General features: G+C 45.1%; 2 protein-coding genes across 2 annotated transcripts; both read right to left on the bottom strand.

Moving 5' to 3' along the window:
• Window positions 1–596: 596 nt before the first annotated feature.
• Window positions 597–2,960, bottom strand: LOC121861149 (zonadhesin-like). Its single transcript, XM_042358715.1, has one exon. It carries the CDS (start codon window positions 2,958–2,960, stop codon window positions 597–599), a length of 2,364 nt encoding a protein of 787 aa, XP_042214649.1.
• A 13,765-nt stretch (window positions 2,961–16,725) lies between these two features.
• Window positions 16,726–18,649, bottom strand: LOC121861156 (putative uncharacterized protein DDB_G0272516). The gene is made up of 3 exons (XM_042358723.1): window positions 17,438–18,649; window positions 17,168–17,277; window positions 16,726–17,021 (listed from the first exon to the last, which is right to left on the bottom strand). Exons 1-3 carry the CDS (start codon window positions 18,074–18,076, stop codon window positions 16,928–16,930), a joined length of 843 nt encoding a protein of 280 aa, XP_042214657.1. The 5' UTR covers window positions 18,077–18,649; the 3' UTR covers window positions 16,726–16,927.
• Between the last annotated feature and the right edge of the window lie 183 nt (window positions 18,650–18,832).

Genomic DNA, 18,832 nt, shown 5'->3' with positions numbered 1-18,832 from the left:
CAGTGTACAGAAATACTTGTCCTTGTCCCACAGATGGTTGTTCCACTCTTGTACCAAGTTGTAAGGTCCCAGATATCATTTCCTGTTCATGTGACGTTGCCATTTGTTCAGGTCGCGTAATTGGATGTCTTTGTGGTAAAATAATTTGTTCCAGTCCCGTAGGGGGTTGTTCATGGGACGAAGATGGTCGTTCAAACCAGAGAGTGTGTTGTACAGGTATAAAAGATGGTGGTTTAGGTTGTTGTTCAGACCATAGGGTTGTTTGTCCAGGTCTTATGGTTGGTTGTTCAGGCCACACACTCAATTGTTCAGGGTTGATATTTAGTTGTCCAGACACTAGAGCAGCTTGTCCAGGCCTCACACTTGTTTGTTCAGGCCATTCTGTTATGTGTTCATGCCTGGTGCTTGGTTGTTCAGCCCACTTAGTATTTTGTACAGGCCATGTAGTCGTTTGTTCAGTGAGTATTTTTTCAGGCCACCTAGGTGTTTGTTCAGTAGTGATAACTGATTGTACTGGCCATTTGACATCTTGTTCAGGTCTTTTAGTTGTTTGTTCAGGTCTATAAAATGGTTGTTCAGGTCTTTTAGTTGTTTGTTCAGGTTGTTTGTTCAGGTCTTTTAGTTGTTTGTTCAGGTCTATAAAATGGTTGTTCAGGTCTTTTAGTTGTTTGTTCAGGTCTATAAAATGGTTGTTCAGTAATTTTAGTTTGTTGTTCAGGTACTCTTATAAGATTCACTGTCGATTCTTCTGTCCAGACGATTAGTTGTTCAGGCCATTTTGCCGTTTGTTCATACCACACGGTAGACTGTTCATGTGTCACGGTTGTTTGTTCATGAGGGTCAAACTTTTGTTCATTGAAGGACGATGTTTGTTCAGGCCATATACTTGACTGTCCAGGTCCCTTGATTAGTTGTTCCATTTGTCCATGTGTTTGTTGTTCATGATGTGTGTTGAATGTTTGGTCAGCCCTCAAATTTAACTGACCAGGTTTAATACTTGGTCGTTCAGTAGTCGTAAATAAGTGGGCATTGTTCATTTGTTCCAGTCTAGGGATTTCATTTGGAATCTTATGTTGTTCAGCCAGTTGTTCCAGCATCGTAGATATTTGTTCAGGTGCAGGAATGAACATCTGTGGGCTGGGTGTCGTGACACGATGTTTCTCTGACGAAAAGTGTTCAGAATTAGAGTAAAATTTGTTCTTTGTCCCATCGGCTGAGAGCTGTGGCTTCTCACCCATCACTGGCACTATTGGACGGGATTGTACCAAAAGTTTATCTGGTACAATATCATCTAGTCGTTGTTCAGATTTGGGGAAGTCCTCTGACGGTTCGGCCTTATCGTGTTCTTCATGTGGAACAAAGAACATTATCCCAGGTGTATGTTCCGTCCAGGTGTACAAACTGGGAGCCTTAGTGACCTCTGTTCTGTGTTGTCCAGGAAGAACTTGAGGTGTAGAGGTCACTGTCACGGCTGGCGGAGGTGTACGTGAGTTAGTCCCAGTGAGGGCTGAAGGCTCTCGCGTCCTGTGCCCATAAAGAGAAGAACGCACTGGTGTTTCCGTCGTACGGCTGGTATACGATGGGGCCTCCGTCGTGAATACTGAAGGTGGAAGTGTTTCATATATTGGGTCATTTGTGTTACCTTGTGTTGAGTTTCTTGTGGTTGTAGGTGTTGCTTGGGTTGTTTGGTCTGTCTCGGGTGAGGTGAGGTGATGAGGGACCAGTGGTGGGGGTTTAGTGAGGGCAGACATCATCTCCTCAATTATGGCTGAGTCAAGTGAGTCATAGAGGACGGTCATTGTCTGCTGAGTAGTGGCGTCATTGACTATGTGTGATGACTGATGTACACTAACTGGAGGCGTTTCACCAGTTACTGCATCTGTTAAGTGAGAGGGTCTTTGAGGATTGATAATAACCGATGTGTGGTTTTGTTGGAGTAATGTGGACTGGACAGCTGAAGAAGATAGCAAGGAGTCATCTGCCATCGTCGGGTCGCGGGGTATAAGACTTGGTTGGTGATGGGTCTTTAAGTTGGGTTTCTGGGCTGGGCTGTGACTCGGGTATTCAGGAGTTTTGGGTAAATTTTCCTGGGTTTTAGGAACGTCTTCTGGCAATAACTTGATCCAATGAATCCCTTTGTCAGGTTTCATACTCAGACCCTCACTCTCAGCAACATATGGCGCGGGTCCCTCACTTTCGTCAGCGCCTGGAACATGACCACCAACACCTGCAGGATGACCCACGTATCCCTCACCATCTTCAACACTCGTCACGTGGCCACCTTGTCCTTCAGGAGTAATTATCACACTGGGGTCAACATCGTCCTCCTGATCGGTTAGTTGATGATCAAGTTCGCCATTTGTAGTCTCCTTCTTCCCGATGTTTGGGCTGCCAAATCCTGGTAGTTTTGTCCACTGGTTGTTGGAGTGGCTGACTGTGGTAGTTTCTTGAGGTTGATCTTCCCTCACAAGTGCATCTGCTGCCTCGGCTGTGTCATCTATCCAGCTCCAGGTAAACAGCCCTGAGGATTCCGTCCCAACCACGCTAGGAGGGTCCGTCACTGTATCGTGGGAGCCTTGTATCGCATCACTACCAGAGACCCAGCTAGCAACATTGAGCGCAGTACGAGCCACGTTGGAGGGAGTTTCGTCTGTGTGTACGTCTGAAGTGGAAGAACTTACCTGGGGGTGAGTGTCTTGTGTTCCAACGTCGTGTTTACGTCTGACGGTGCTCTCATCGGGACAGCCCCCTGACGCTTCACACGGCAACTTACGCACATTGTCGTAGGCACTATGTTCACTCCACCGCTGGTGTGGATCATACGGAGAGCCTGGGGGGGAGAGTGTGGTAGTGGGTGGGGCTGGGGGGCGATGAGGTGTGACCGCTGTCGGAGCTCCGCCCACAACACTCAGCCATAACCCGACCCCTAAAACAGTTACATGACTCGTGGTCGGTATCATCTTGTTTCAATTTTCACTCCAATGGTTCACTCATCAGTATATTTTTTCTTCATACTTATGATGAAAAATTTCTTATGTTTGTATATTAGATGTGAATCCTCGGAGAAACTGATCACTTCCTTGTATACTCCGCGCCTCACACGTCTCACCCCAACACACACACGCACTGACACCTTCTTCAACAAGTTTTACGGGATTATAACAGATGATGACCAAATTTCCACTGCTTTAATAACACATCTTACAATTATATCAGCATGACGCAGTCGGCGGCGACATGTGGCTGAAATACTAAACAGACTGAGTTAGAAACATTTGTTGTTCCTTCACTATTGTCGAGCACCGCTAGACATAAATCACCCAATTAACTGGCGCCACACATATTATGGTATAACTCAGCTGTCACGAGCGGCTGAAGAGATATATGCCACCTCATTAGTGTTTTCGTCGTGTATAACGGAGCTCCTGTTGACGGCTGGGACACAACACACAGTAACAACAAACATCTGGTGATGAAATGAGTGAGATATTCTGCAACACCTGTGGACACGTGATGACCTTCTCATGTTACCGGCCACAACACATTATACTACCATTAAATTGTTCCTCTGGTTTTCGTCAGCCGCTGGCCAGATGACGCCCAATACTGAGCTTTGAGGGATATTATGGTCTAAGGTCCTCACTGTGACACTAGAGCTTCTTGACACGACAGGTGAGGCCCAGGTAGACTTTCTTGGACAAAAACAGTGTTTGTGGACACCCTCTCAGGGAGGCAGATGACAGTAAACTCGTGGTGGTGAGTGTCGAAGGCGCGTGAGGCAGTGAGGGAGGTGAGGCAGGTCCGGGGAGCCACCAGGAACTGAGGGAGGCACCACTACGGAAGCTGTGCGGCGCGGCGCCTAGCACTCACCGGAACCTCCGTGGGAAGCTGAGACCCGCGGGGAGTACCTTGCGGGTCTTGTACATTACTCCCTGGCGACATTCTTCACCGCTGAGTCTACGCGAGGAATCTAAATTATATCCGACGCCTCCATAATGTACCCATCATCACACACACACACACACACACAAGACGTACATCTCGAGAGTCGTGAACATATGTCAACAAACCATTAGAACGACACTTGAGACCTCACCTTCAGGCGTCCTCTCGCAATACTCCAACAACAACAACACTACACTTCTCACAACCAAAATATAACAACCTGCTCAGACGTCTTAAACACACATACCCTTTGGATAGATAGATAGATAGATAGATAGATAGATAGATAGATAGATAGATAACAGTTAGACAGGCAGGGGACGAAGCAGACGCAGGGGTGAGGTGCTGGTCCCCCTGGTGTTCACTCTCCCACGTCTTATGAATGATGAAATAAATGTGACTTGTGCAGCCTCCACTAGATGTCTCAACCACGGCCCGCTGAGGTCACTACCCTGTGTGTGTGTGTGTGTGTGTGTGTGTGTGTGTGTGTGTGTGTGTGTGTGTGTGTGTGTGTGTGTGTGTGTGTGTGTGTGTGTGTGTGTGTGTGTGTGTGTGTGTGTGTGTGTGTGTGTTTTACCTGTACGTATAGGCCTAAATACTAGGAAGGTATACCACATCTCTACCTATCCACACACACACACATACACACACATACCTGCTTACACTAATTACCTGAACTAATTACACTCATGCATCGTCAAAATCCACAAATAATTACTGGAGAAAATTACATAAAAACATACAAGTATAGAATGACTTTTTACCCCTGTCTGTCTGTCTGTCTGTCTGTCTGTCTGTCTGTCTGTCTCTCACCACCTTCAGAATACAATAGGACTTACCGGGTCATTCCTGTCACTCTCCCTCGCTTGATACGCCCGTCCACCTTGTGCTTGGCAATTAGGAGGCGTACACAGGTAAACACTAGGGAACAGAGGTGCGTATAATTGAGTTACAGAGGTGAGTAAAAGTGGGTTACAAAGGTGAGTAAAATGGGTTACAAAGTGAGTAATAGTGGGTTACAAAGGTGAACATAGGTGAACACTGGTGAACGTAGGTGAATACACAAGAGACGTAAAGATGAACACAAATGAATATATTTCAACGCATATGAACATAAATAAAACAAAAATAATATAGGATAAATAAATAAAATATTCCATATATTATTAAAAATTTTTGCTTCGTCATTCATACAACTTTTACAGTGTGAATAAATACATTTGAAAAAATCTTATAAAAAACAGAAGAAATTGATAAGAAATTAATGTATATGTTAAATCGAACCACATGGAATTGTTGTTATATATTTGACGGTAAACAGATATAGAGAGTAGTTAGGTTATGGTTGTTAAGTGAAGAGGGTTGTTAATATTGTAACTGTTTGGGTATTCTAAATTACTAATGAATTACATGATGTAGTTTGAATTTGAAATTGATTTTTGAAAGATTGATTTAGATAACTATATAAATTGTTGACTATACAGGTACAGGTATATATACATTATACAGGTGTTTCATGATGACTGATCTAGCAGAATAAACAGGTGTGGATTATTAGTGTCGTCAGGTGTGGGGGCTACAGGTGTGGATCCTCTGGCAGGTGTCCTTGTGGGTGGTGTCCCCAGCCAACCAGAGTGGGCGGAAGGTGTCCAGCAAGGTGAAGGTGTCCTCAGGTGTTCTGGCCATCCACGACACACCGGTGCTGTGTTCATACGACAAGTTATTAGTGTGTGTGTGTGTGTGTGTGTGTGTGTGTGTGTGTGTGGTCTTTTAATCTCTATAATTCGAAATATTATAAAAAAAATATAGCAAAATAATCACTTGTAAGAGCAATATTACCTGACGAAGGGGAAGAGGAAGGCACTGAAGGCTCCTCGTCCCTCGCTGTAGGTGTTGAGGCGACAGAGAGGCCGTTGGAGACAGGGCGCTCCTGACGGTCGCCAGTAGTGTCCTACGTTTTCCAGGGTCAGGTCCACCAGCGACGCCCCAAGACGAGATAGCTCCTCTACCTCCTTCAGTAAGGTCCTCGTGGCGTTAGGGACTCCCTGTGGCGGGGCAGAGAGCGGAGGAGCCTTGGACGGGGATATCCAGTAAGTGAATGAGTCTGAGAGGCGGGAAGTGTTGGCGGATGAAGTGTAGGAAGTGTCAGTGATTGGAATCCAGAAAGTGTCGGAGGATGAGCCCCGAGTTGTGTTGATGGCGGAGGTATGGGAAGTGTCATTGTCTGGGACATACAAAGTCTTCTTCGAGAAGATACTGTCAAGGGGGACACTGTCCTCTTTAAACTCACCCACCCCAAACCTGATGCTCGAGAGGTCATACTGAGCCCCCGTCCAGCTTTCTATAGAGTCATGTACCTGTGTGGCCAGCTCATACACCTTCTGAAAATGTTCATTCTCTCTAAGTGTCTTCAGCAACTCAGAAGTCCTTTTAAACAACCCAATTGACACTGACGGTGACGATGCCAGAGAACTAACCATGAGCGAAATCCGGACGTGTACGAAGGCCAGGAAGGCAATGATGGCCAGAACAGTGAGGATCTTGTCGTAGTAATCTGACGGCAACACGTTCAGGTAAAACATCTTCATAAAATCAACAGACGATGCGAAGGAAGACTCAACATTCGCCTGCATCGGATCCATCAAATTCTGTAGTTTATAGTTCACTTGCTTGATGCCCTTATTAATCATGCCTGTCATTTCGCCCTTATTGAACTGCCCTTTTAAGTTCCCCAAAGCTCCTTTATTGAATAGGTTCTCTAAGTCTCCTAAGCCTTTGGTGAATTTGCCCTTAAGACCACGTAAGGCTCCTTTGTCAAACAGGTCCTCCAGTTGACCTTTGATGTTGTCCAAGTTTCCCTTACTGAAGAGATTTGGAAAACCTCCCTTACCTCCCCCTCCACCACCACCACCACCCTTACCACCTCCACCACCACCATAACCCATATCTCCTCCTCCACCACCATAACCCATACCCCCTCCTCCTCCACCACCATAACCCATACCTCCTCCACCACCACCCTTACCACCTCCTCCACTCACCACCACCATAACCCTTACCTCCTCCACCTCCTCCTCCTCCACCGCCACTACCACCTCCATAACCCTTACCTCCTCCTCCTCCTCCACCACCACCATAACTCACACTTCCTCCACTACCCCCAGTGTTTGAACCTCCTCCTCCACTTCCCCCATAACTTGAACCACCACCTCCTCCTCCAATGCTACCATAGCTTGAGCCTCCTCCTCCACTGCCCCCATAACTTGAGATCCCTCCTCCTCCTCCACACACCATAGCTTGAGCCTCCTCCTCCACTGCCCCCACAACTTGAGAGATCCCTCCTCCTCCCTCCTCCACTGCTCCCATTGTTTGAACCCTCTTCTCCAATGTTCTTACAATCTCTAAACTCCCCTCTTCCTCCACTGCCCCATAATCTCTGAGCCCCCTCCTCCTCCACCACCCCCATAATCTCTGAGATCCTCCTCTCCTCCTCCATCTGCCCTTATTGCTTGAACCCTCTTCCACTGCCCCCTACATAACTTTAAAACCCCTCCTCCTCCACGTCATACCCCCATAATTGAGCCCTCCTCCACAGCACATACACCCCCTTCCCCACACAGATCAGTTCCTGAGCACTGGTGCAAACTGAAGTGCTCAGCCATTGGCGGACGGGGCTCCAGAGGTGATGATCCAGGTCTCACTGCCAGCGATATTGGCCAAGGAGGCGTTGGCGGGTTACTGGTTGCGGGGCTGTCTTGGAGGGAACCTTTTGAGGGGTATTGGGGTGGCTGGCTTTGTGGGGGGAAGTTTAGGGTAGCTGACTCTTGTGGGGGAAGTTTTGGGGTGGCTGACTTTGTGGGAGAAGTTTTGGGGTATTGGCTTTCAGGGGGAAGTTTGGGGTGGCTGGCTTTGTGGGGGGAAGTTTTCTTGGGGTGGCTGACTTTGTGGGGGGAAAGTTTGGGGGTGGTTGGCTTGTAGTTTAGGGGTCGCTGGCTTTGAGGGGGGAAGTTTAGGGGTCGCTGGCTTTGAGGGGGCAGGATTTGAGACGGGTCAGCTTGAGGAGGTAGAGTTTGGGGTTGACGCTGCGTCCGCGGGCCTTGAGGTGGTGGGGAGGATAAGTTTGAGTCAATGTTGCCATCCTTAATCCGAATTCTTATCGTCTGTCCGTTGTTCAGCTTGAGGTCGGCGTAACCCTCACTGGAGGACCCGGGTTGTGTGTCAGCGACAGTGTCTGGCAGGGGAATAAGGCGTATGACTAACTTTGTGTCCTCCACCTCCTGCGTCATCTCTTCTACAGGTGGATCTCTCCGCTCACTGTGGGGCGTCACTACCACCCCTGAACCGCCTGTGGGTGGTAGCTGAGGTTTTACAGTTTCTCCTAATCTTTTAGTACCAAAGTTCTGCAGCAAAAGAGGGAAGTTTTGACCAGGGAACATTACACGACCTTCCTCGAGCTCTGGGAGGACTCCAGCATCAGTGTTGACCATTTGTGGTGTTGACTTGTCTGGGCTTATCACACCAAACTGGGATTGGTGTTTATTCAGTCCTGCTGGTAAATTTGAAGGATTTATTATATCGGGGTAGGGTGCCGGTGGAGGCACATCGCCCTGTGGAGTCTGGGACTCGTCAGGAAAGGCGTATTGTACTGAGGGTCCAGGAAGCCCGAACGCGACGCTGGGGGGAACACTGTTCAGGGGAGGCCGGGGGAGCACCTTGGCCACTTTCCCTGACGGGACAGTGAGGGGGACGAGTGACGGAGTCGTGCTGGGGAAAGACGCCACCTTCCGGGGGACTTGACTATTGAGAGGGGGGCGCTGGAGCACAGGGTCCAACACCACCATTGATGGTGTTGTTGGTGAAGCGAACTGATCAACTCCCTGAGAGGGACCACTCATGACGGGCACGACAAACTGAGGGTCGGGTGGGGTCAGGTAGTACTCTACCAGGTCACTGGCTGTCGTCTCCACAATCTCCAGAGGTATTGTTCCCTCGGCGTTTATGTGGTGCTCCCACAAGTCCTGCAGGGTGTTGGAGCTGAGGTAGAAGTAAACGTCTGACGGAGGCATCAACGTGCTAACAGCTAATGTTGGTCTGTTATACAGCGCCTCTCTCTGCGGGGCGCCAGTTTCTACCTGAGGCTGCTTCAAGGTTGACTCTGAGCTTCTCTTGACTCCACAGACTTGAAGGGAACAGTTCTCTTCCTCTGCTTCACCTTCCAGCTTCTCAGTGTTGATCATCGTCCCCGGTGGACCATCAACATTATTGTCCACTGAGGGTCGTGTACTGCTCAACACCTCAGATGCCCAAGATATTGACTGGTCCTTTACCACAACCTCATCTGACTGATCTTTTTCCTCAGACTGTGACTGTGACTGTTCATTTATTTCCGTCCTCAAGTCACCATCGTCTGCCTGGGTCGAGTTGTCACGTCTGTAACCCTTACTGCGCACACCAAGGGAAGCGTCCATCTTGTCATTCTCCGTGTTGGGTGTTGTAACATCTTGTAAATTAAGTTCTGTATTATTTACTTGAATAAAATCATCTGTAGCTTCATTCTCACCGCCCAGAGGACCACCATCACTGTCTCTGGTACTGTCGGGGGAGCCACCACGAGGAGGTGACTCAGCGGATCTGCTGTGTTCATCGTCGTCGGTCATCAGCACCAAGTCGTCCCGGTGTACAGTAATCCAGCCCTGGCTCACAGTAGACTCATCCCGTAGAGTCTCGGTCACAGTAAACCCGTCCTCTGGCTCAGTAGACTCACCCTGAGGTTCGTAATGTACAGTGACCTCATCTTGTATCTCCTGGTCTACTTCACGAGTGTTTGTTGGCGTCTCCTCCATCGAGTCGGGTCTGGTGATGTCCCCCGGCTGCAGGAAGAAGCCAGTGTTGAGCTTCGTCACAAAGGTGGTGGTGAACCTGGATGAATCATCATGTCGGACGGTAGTACCCAAAACCTTCACCAGAGACACCTGAGGATCCACACTGCCCGAACATGAACCTCTGTTAACCACACCCCCCAGCAGGAACCCTAACAGGGGCACTAAGCTACCCAACACACGAAGTATACATAACATGATCACAAACAGGTGGTGTTATACTCTCCAGTTGGTTCTGTAAAACTTAATAACACAGCAGTCCCAACTTTTCCTTCACCAGTCAGCGATATTCCATCCACACCACAACCAAGACTTCTCCCCCGGTACTTCTCTCCCTCACAAAGTCTCGTAACAATGAGCGTCTGTGTGATGGCAGGAGGACCTCATCCCGGGGGAAACTGAGGGTAGAAATGACATAATATTTGGGCGTCAACTACTTTACCATGGCGCAGACTCCATCCAGCTCACCAGGTCACTAGGCTCACCGTATTAACTCGAGCAGTCTTACTTATAACACTCTACAGACACCCAACATCCTCTTAAAAAAAAAACATAGATCCATTTTTTCTCTCTCTCTATTTCGTAATTTCATCAGACAGTTAGATAAATAAGGGACTAAGAAGGGCGGAGTGGGGTGTGTATGGGTGCGGTCTCCCTGGGACAGACAGAGCGGGGAGTCTTGGCATCACATCTTGTATGACCGGCAACCTCTACTGAGCGTGTCTACAGTTATGATGTGATGAAGATATTAACTGTCTATATTTATCTTCTGTTTATCTACTTTCTTATTTTCTTCTCATCATTTGTTAAATTTGATGGCTATCTTCGTGTGTGTGTGTGTGAGTGTTAACGTTTGCCGTAATTTCTCGACACACGTTCGTTATAATAAGAGATATTACGTGTGAAGTTTGCTCCTCGGTTTCATAAGTATTATACAGTATATCTTTAATAAATGAACGTTATAATAACTGGCCAAAGAATTGTTATAACGGTGTGAACTGTTGCAGCTGTTAAAGTAACCTGGAATTTGTGGTCAAATTTATTAGGGCACAGGATTAAGGCTGTTTGTGACCAAGCTGTTATTTACTCATAGTACACATTTATTGTAAGCTTCTACTTTTAATATCAGAGTGAAACTTGTGTCATCAAAAACTTTTTATTTCCATTAAGTTGAAAAAAAAATAAAAAAATAAATAAAAAATAGTACTGGTGTAAATTATGCTTTGCCAAATTTGACATTTTACGAAATTTAGTGTTATGTTTTGATTCTAGTGAGTGACATTTTATATTCGAACAGTGTTCCCAGATTTAGAGGTTTCCCGCTAGTTTTGGCTATTTTTATTTGCGTTTAGCGGGATTTTTTTTATTTTGCGTGTTTAGCGGTTTTTTGGCTTGTTTGCGGGTTTTCATGAATAGAATTAATATTAGTATTGGCCTACCGCAGAGAGAGAGAGAGAGAGAGAGAGAGAGAGAGAGAGAGAGGTGTAGCTGCGTTAATATAAGTATTCTTCAGGTAATGAACCCATCAAATAACTCCCTGAGTGTGTTTTAAGCCTTCTCTCGCTTCCCGTTTTAATTGCAGGGGTATAGCGTGTGTTCAGTCAGGTAAATATTCTAAAGAATGATCTGCGAAATAGTATGAGTTCGAGTACTCTGCTAAAACCTCCACATTCGGTTTGCAGTGAAAGTTGACAAGAAATGTAGTGTTTTGAAGCTGAGAAAAGCGTGCCTGATAAATTTAATTCTTTTACCATATATATAGTGAATGTGTCATTAGGCTGTACAGTATATAGTTATGTTTGTTATATTGTTTGTCAGTATATATAGACAATAGTTATGTTTGAGTTATGAAAGCAGGCCTATATGTGCCATGATTTATGATTTATGAAAGCAGGCCTACTGCAGTTATCATAGTATGTTTTTTATATATACTAATACACGGTATTTCAAAGCATAAACGTTGTTTTAAGTCACAAGAGATTACTAGTTTCTAGCTACACAATACATCATATCACGTTTTCATATGAAAATAATGCACTACATACATAATTTTACACAAAACAATTATTATAATTACAAAATCAAGGATCCTACTACATATAAAAAATTGCGGGAAATTTTCGTATTTTTTAGAACTGGTTTAGCAGCTCTTTGACTGGTTTTCTGCTGGACCTTAGCGAGCTGGAAACAATTTGATCTGAGAACACTGACAGTAGCGACTCAGCGACTCTGGCGGGAAAATACGGGAACGCCGCGTCTGTCCAGGCAGGTGTCCATCAGTTTTAGTTTCCACACTCACACAGTCTCCACTTTAATTATACATAATGGATACCAGGATTTATCGTACAAGTACTCACCTTATATGGTCAGGAAGAAATCATCTGTTTTTGGAATCCATTAGATTAACTTGCTTCCTCTTGAAGAGTTTCGGTATGTTTGTTTTCATCCTTTATCCTAGTACTGAAGAAAAACATTCGTTATGTTTAGGCTTTCTCCTTCAGTACTGCCCTTCACCTAAACAATACAGAGACCGTAGGGTTGATTATTTACATAGTATGGTGTTATTACAGTTGGGTGATCACAAGCAGAACCTGATTATTATTATTAAAATGTCGCTGGAGGTGACGCTCCAGCCAGGCTCATTGCCGTGACCGATTCTGTACATGCGGTTCCTGTGACCTGCCAACACCATCCACTCCTACCCGGCATTGCGAGCTTGTACAGTTACAAGGGGAGGGTGTTTTGGGGTGTAGTTTGCACTCACTCAACACTTCCGTCACGTTCAGCTTGAGGCGGTAGTGTGGTCACACTGGTCAGCGTCACGCTTGGCATCACCGAATTATCGTTCACCCATCACTGAATCATCATGCCGCCATCATCGCTGTATTACCGTACTAATGTGGCACGACAAATTTCCAGAATATTCGTGTCTGCGTCTGAGTTGGTGATTTAGAAATATGATTGCGGGGGGATGAGAACGATGATTGCGAGGGAGAAAAAGATATATGAACTTTTCTTATAGATCCAAGATTTCACGCTGATTTGCTAAGCTTGACGGGATGCGAGATGTGTCTTCAATAGCTTATAACTGAACTCTGATGATAGAATATGACACACACACCCAAAAAAAAAAATATCGAGAGTGCATGCGCTGGTGTACAGTATATGTGCGTGTACATGATCAACAGTTAGTATGGGCAAGTGTTAGTAGAAGCCTGCCACCGTGACTGCTACTGTTGACTGGAGCTATGCCTCGATGCCTGCGGTGTGTTCAACCTACACAAACACACACACACACACCCACCCACACCCACACACCTCAATGATAGTGTTTTATTTTTTTCCTACGAGAAGGTTAAACTGTTTTGTTGTTATACATTAAGTGTTTTCCTAGGTGTTCTTGTCACGTTTTATGAGGGTTTTTTTTACGGCGAAGCGAGCACTATGTTGATCTTAATATAAAAATACTTGTTCCTTGATTGTCTGTCTGGCTATACTGTATATTAGTTTGATTTTCCTTCTGGTTCTGTTTGATTTAGTCTTTCTATCTGTCATTCTGTGTGTCTCGCATGCACACAAACACTGCCTCGTTAACAAACAATGAGATACTCCTCTCCCTGCTGAGTTCTTTTAATTCTCACATAGATGGATCAACTCTCACGGGGAAAAAGGAGAAAATGAAGGGAAGAGGGAAGGAGTAAAGAAAACAGCAAAGGGGAGGGAGGGAATGAAAGAGGAAGGGAATCTAAGCCACTGTTATTTGTGTCTCTCGTCTTGCAATTGATCTTCATTTGTTTTAACTCTATAAACATCGTATCTAAAAGTATTAACACCAACAACAGATGAAAACGTGCATTCTTATCTTAATATATATATATATATATATATATATATATATATATATATATATATATATATATATATATATATATATATATATATATATATATATATATATAGCAAGTAAAGGTAAATTAGGATTACAAATGGGAAGTATATAGTGTATTTATTTTTAAAAAGTTAAACACTTTGTAAACAATAAAGTCTCAGGTTACGAGACATTGGGAGGTAGAGTGGGGGAGGGGTTTTCTCTTATTGTAGTCAGGGCCTCTTGTTGTAGTCAGGGCCTCGTTGTTGTAGTCAGGACCTCTTGTTGTTGTAGTCAGGACCTCTTGTTGTTGTAGTTAGAGCCTCTTCTTGTTACAGTGAGGGGCCCCCTTTTTGTTAGTCAGGCGCCATTCTTGTTACAGTCAGGGCCCCTTTTTGTTACGGTCAGGGGCCCCCTTTAATCTCAGTCAAGGGCTCCTATGTTTACAGACAGGACCCCTCCCCTGTCACATGAATCACTATCTGTCACAGCCATGACCATTTCATCTCAACTTTTTATATTTCACCGAAGGATCGACAAGAGTTCTTATGAGATCCCAACACCCTTTGTAGGTCGTTCAGTTCTCCTTCCTGACGTAGTTAAAGCTCTCCAACCCACCTTCATGATCTTCTCTGCCACACCCTCCACCAAGCTGTCGTAGTAGGAAAGGAAATATTTAATTATAGTCGTTTAAACACAGCGACAGGAAGGGAATAAAGGAACTGATATACGTACACGCTGACTATGGACTCGACCTTAACTATTCTTAAGTACAGTAAGCTTGTATAGAATCTCTCTCTCTCTCTCTCTCTCTCTCTCTCTCTCTCTCTATCTATCTATCTATCTATCTTCATCCGTCTGTTTACCTTTATTACATTGAAAAAAAAAGCTCACTAAATTCAACCCCAGAGACACTCACTGCCACAATCAACAGAGAGAGATGTAGGGACTTACCCGTAGGAGGGGCGGCAGAAAGCGCGGGTGGGGGTATCCATAAGGTCCTGCGCCCACCTGGGGATGTTCCTACGACGACGTTTTCCTCCAGGTGGCATGATGTTTACCTGAAGGCGAGGAACGTGATGTTTAGAGGGGAAGGTGATGTTTGGCTGGGGAGATGATGTTTGATTATACACCTGATTTCATAGGAAAATGGTGACCTGATGTTTAGTGATGTTTAAGGATGTTTTAGGGATGTTTAAGGATGTTTTAGGGATGTTTAAGGAATTTTAGTGATGTTTAGGGATGTTTTAGGGATGTTTAAGGATTTTTAGTGATGTTTAGGGATGTTTATGGATGTTTTATGGATGTTTAAGGATGTTTAAGGATGTTTTAGGGATGTTTAAGGAGTTTTAGTGATGTTTAGGGATGTTTTATGGATGTTTTATGGATGTTTAAGGATGTTTTAGTGATGTTTAGGGATGTTTATGGATGTTTTAGTAACTATACCTGATTGGCGTTGTTACTATTGAGGTTGAGGTTGGCGTTGTTGTTGTCGATGTTGTTGTTGCTGTTGATGTTATTGTTATTGTTGTTGTTATTGATGTTGTTGTTGATGTTGAGGACGAGGGACATGATGTTGGCCAGGAAGCTGATGTAGGTCATGGCGTTGCTGCCAGTGAACACGGCGCTCGATCCATCACTTCTGCAGGGGCGTGGAGTCTTCTGACGGCGGTACAGCGTGTTGGGGGGAGCCTGGCGGACTACGCGACCCCCTCCTATGGTTTCTGCTGTGACTCTGCCTTCTGCTGTGTCCCTGCCTTCTGCTGTGACTCTGCTTTCTGCTGTGACTCTGCCTTCTGCTGTGACTCTGCCTTCTGCTGTGTCCCTGCCTTCTGCTGTGACTCTGCCTTCTGCTGTGACTCTGCCTTCTGCTGTGACTCTGCCTTCTGCTGCTGCTGGTTGCGATGGTGGTGTTGATGTTCGACTTGTTGGCGTAACTGCTACCATTTTCGGAGGGTGTGGTTGTGGTGGAGGAGGTACTGGTTGTAGTTTTTGTGGTCGAGGTACTGGTTGTAGTTGTAGTTGTGGTGGAGGAGGTAGTGGTTGTGGTGGAGGAGGTACTGGTTGTAGTTGTGGTGGAGGAGGTACTGGTTGTAGTTGTGGTGGTGGAGGTAATGGTTGTAGTTGTGGTGGTGAAGGTTGTGGTTGTAGAAGTGGGGGTACTTGTTGTGGTGGTACTGCTTGTGGTGGTGATGCTGTTGTTGTAGTTGGTGATGGTGACGTCTGGCTTCCTCGCACTAAAGCTGGTGTTCCTCTCGATGTCTGTCCTTGAGTGCCAGTAAATGTTCCGTTCTTCACTGACACTCTAGTCGTCATTGTGTCGTTCTGTACATTAGTCTCCTTCATTTTAGACCCGAAGAAACCAGAGGAACCTGAAGGTGTTTGAAGAAGAGGTGGTCCTCGAAGTCGTGGGAAACCAACATCTTCTGGGTTCTCCCATTCCTCTATGAACACCTTCAAGAGTTCCTCCAGTTCCTCTTGCAGCTCGCTGGCTACTTGTGACTCTATCGCTTGTTCTAGATTTGACAGTAAACTTTGCGATGTTCCCACTGCAGAACACTCCGTATATTTCATAAAACTTAATATTATAACTATAGCAACCACACATTTCATTGTTTTCCCACCACGTGATCACTAACGAAACGGGGCACACAAAGGAGTAAACAGGGAGTAGTATGGAAGAGACTTTGGCCAGCACTGAGGCATGGTGGTGGTGTAGTACGCCAGGCCGGCTACAGGGGGCACCACCCATCAGTCGCTGAAGTAGGGCCTGAATCTCCCACGAATTTCAGCCTTTCTGTTGATTAATTCACATTGATGCGTGTATATTCTTGGTATATATATTGTATTGATGTATTTAGGAATGCATATGTGTTTAATATGTGTATTATTCAGTAGATGTTAACAAATATTTATCCCTGAATATCTTGACATTTTGTGTATGGTACAAGAATGGGGGAGGTGGGGGATCCGCCTAGCCATTGTAGAATAAGAAAAATACAATTCATCATTTCTATATTTTTATTAGGTAACGTAAATCATTTATAGAGACACCCCAGATTAGTTAGGTTAGGTTAAGGTAGGCTAGATTAGGTTAAGTCAGGTTAAGTTGGGTTAAAGTTAAGAGGTTAATCTTCAGGTAGTGCAAGCAGAGGTGTTGAGATTAACCTTTGATCACCAGCAGATAACATAGCCAGTAGCAGCAGCAGGAGCATGTGGTTAGTATCGTCAGGAGCTACTGGTGGTGGATGGTGGCAGAGGGTAGCCAGGCGCCAGGGAGTTTAGTTAGGGCCGCCTCTAACACGTCCACACCCTTCATCATCTCCATACTGTAGGTCACCCATAAACATCTTGTAATACATTCTTACTTTATTTCTAACTTCCATTATTTCATTCTATTTCAATTCAATTCTTAGATTATTCTTAGGAAACTTATATAAACCTACGCTTTATTATTTTACATGTTAGGACTTACTTGGACGTGAAAGGGCACTTCGAGGTTGGCGTCATGAACCAAGGTGACGTTATGAGTCCTGTGCTGCCCCGCCTCCTTCGACGACGACGTCCAGGTGGCATTATGTTGATCTGACGAAGGTGAGGATCATTAACCAAGCACCTGAATATATATCTCCCCCAGTCTATCTATTTGTTTACATGTAGAATTAACTATTATTATTTCAGTTAGCGTTAAGTGTATGTGAGTTGAGAGTTAACCTAATCTCACTGGATAGCATTGAAGACTCACCTGGTTTGCATTGTTAGCGTTGAGGTTGGTGTTGACGTTGCTGTTGTCCACATTGTTGTTATTGTTGTTGTTATTGTTATTGTTGTTATTGTTGATGTTGTTGTTGACGTTGAGGATGAGTGTTGAGAGGGTGACGAGGAAGCTCATATAGTTGAGAGCGTTGCCACCAGAGAACACCGAGGCCCCCCCGGACCCCATACACCGCCTGGCCCCTTGCTTTCTCAGGTACAGGTTAGGGGGCGCTGCTCTGGGGGCCACCTCGTGTTCATGGGCTTCTCTGGGGACCACCTCGTGTTCATGGGTTTCTCTGGGGCCCACCTCGTGTTCAAGGGTTTTTCTGGGGACCACTTCGTACTCAAGGGCTGCAGCATTTTCCGTCCCTGTGGTGAAACTTGCGGTATTTTTCCAGACTTTACCGATGGATGTATCATTTTCGACGGGGTCTACAGTAAAGAAAAAACTGTCGGACGTTTCAGTGTTGGAACTGTCGTGATAGTCCCAGGCGTCGATGAATGTTTCTAAAAGTTGATTTAGTTCCCCTTTCAAGATGTCATCCAGGCTGACTCTCACCTCTGTCGCACCCTTGCTAGGCACCGACACCACCAACAGGCATAAGAGAGTCAGCCACACACTTTTCATTACGCTGGCACTACACACGAAGTCCCTATACGTCACTCTCGTACGGTGGTACTCTAAAATCCTGAAGCACTGGTTAACGCCGTGGGTGTATTGGTGGCGCTACATACTTCGAGCGTCATGAGGTGGAACTACTAGTGGTGCAGACGGCCACTAGATGTCACTGCCCGTCTTTGCGTACCGACAGTATAGCAAGTGTTTCCCCCGAATGATAATGTTTCCTTTTACTTTATAAGTATATATCTAAATATACAATCTGTACATAAGACATGCACATAAGTAAATGGGTGGGTACAATAAATGGAAGATGATGAAGATCTGTTTCATCACCTTTGCATGAACAGTTAACTCCGTGCCTGACAACTAACTGGACGCACTTGTGTCTTCCTTCAGATATTAGCGAAGTTCTGCGAGTCTTTTTAGCCTTAATTGTCCTCCATTACCTAACACTACCATGAGTATTTCCTGGCATAGATAAATCTCTGCGTGTGGAAGATTAGCGTAACCTAGGTTGAACATGTAGCCCCGAAAATAGTGCAGTATTGGTGTACCGTACGGGCGGCCACCAGCGTGAAGGGATAACGGGACTGACTATCCATTGTGATGTGAGTGTGAGAATATATATATATATATATATATATATATATATATATATATATATATATATATATATATATATATATATATATATATATATAATTATTTTTATTTCACCCTTTGATTATTATTATTATTATTATTATTATTATTATTATTATT

This window comes from Homarus americanus, unplaced genomic scaffold, assembly GCF_018991925.1.
Source record: "Homarus americanus isolate GMGI-L3 unplaced genomic scaffold, GMGI_Hamer_2.0 scaffold52806, whole genome shotgun sequence".
NCBI classification, from domain to species: Eukaryota; Metazoa; Arthropoda; class Malacostraca; order Decapoda; family Nephropidae; genus Homarus; species Homarus americanus.
Note: the sequence above shows the minus strand (reverse complement) of the source record. Positions and strands in the feature narration are given on the sequence as shown.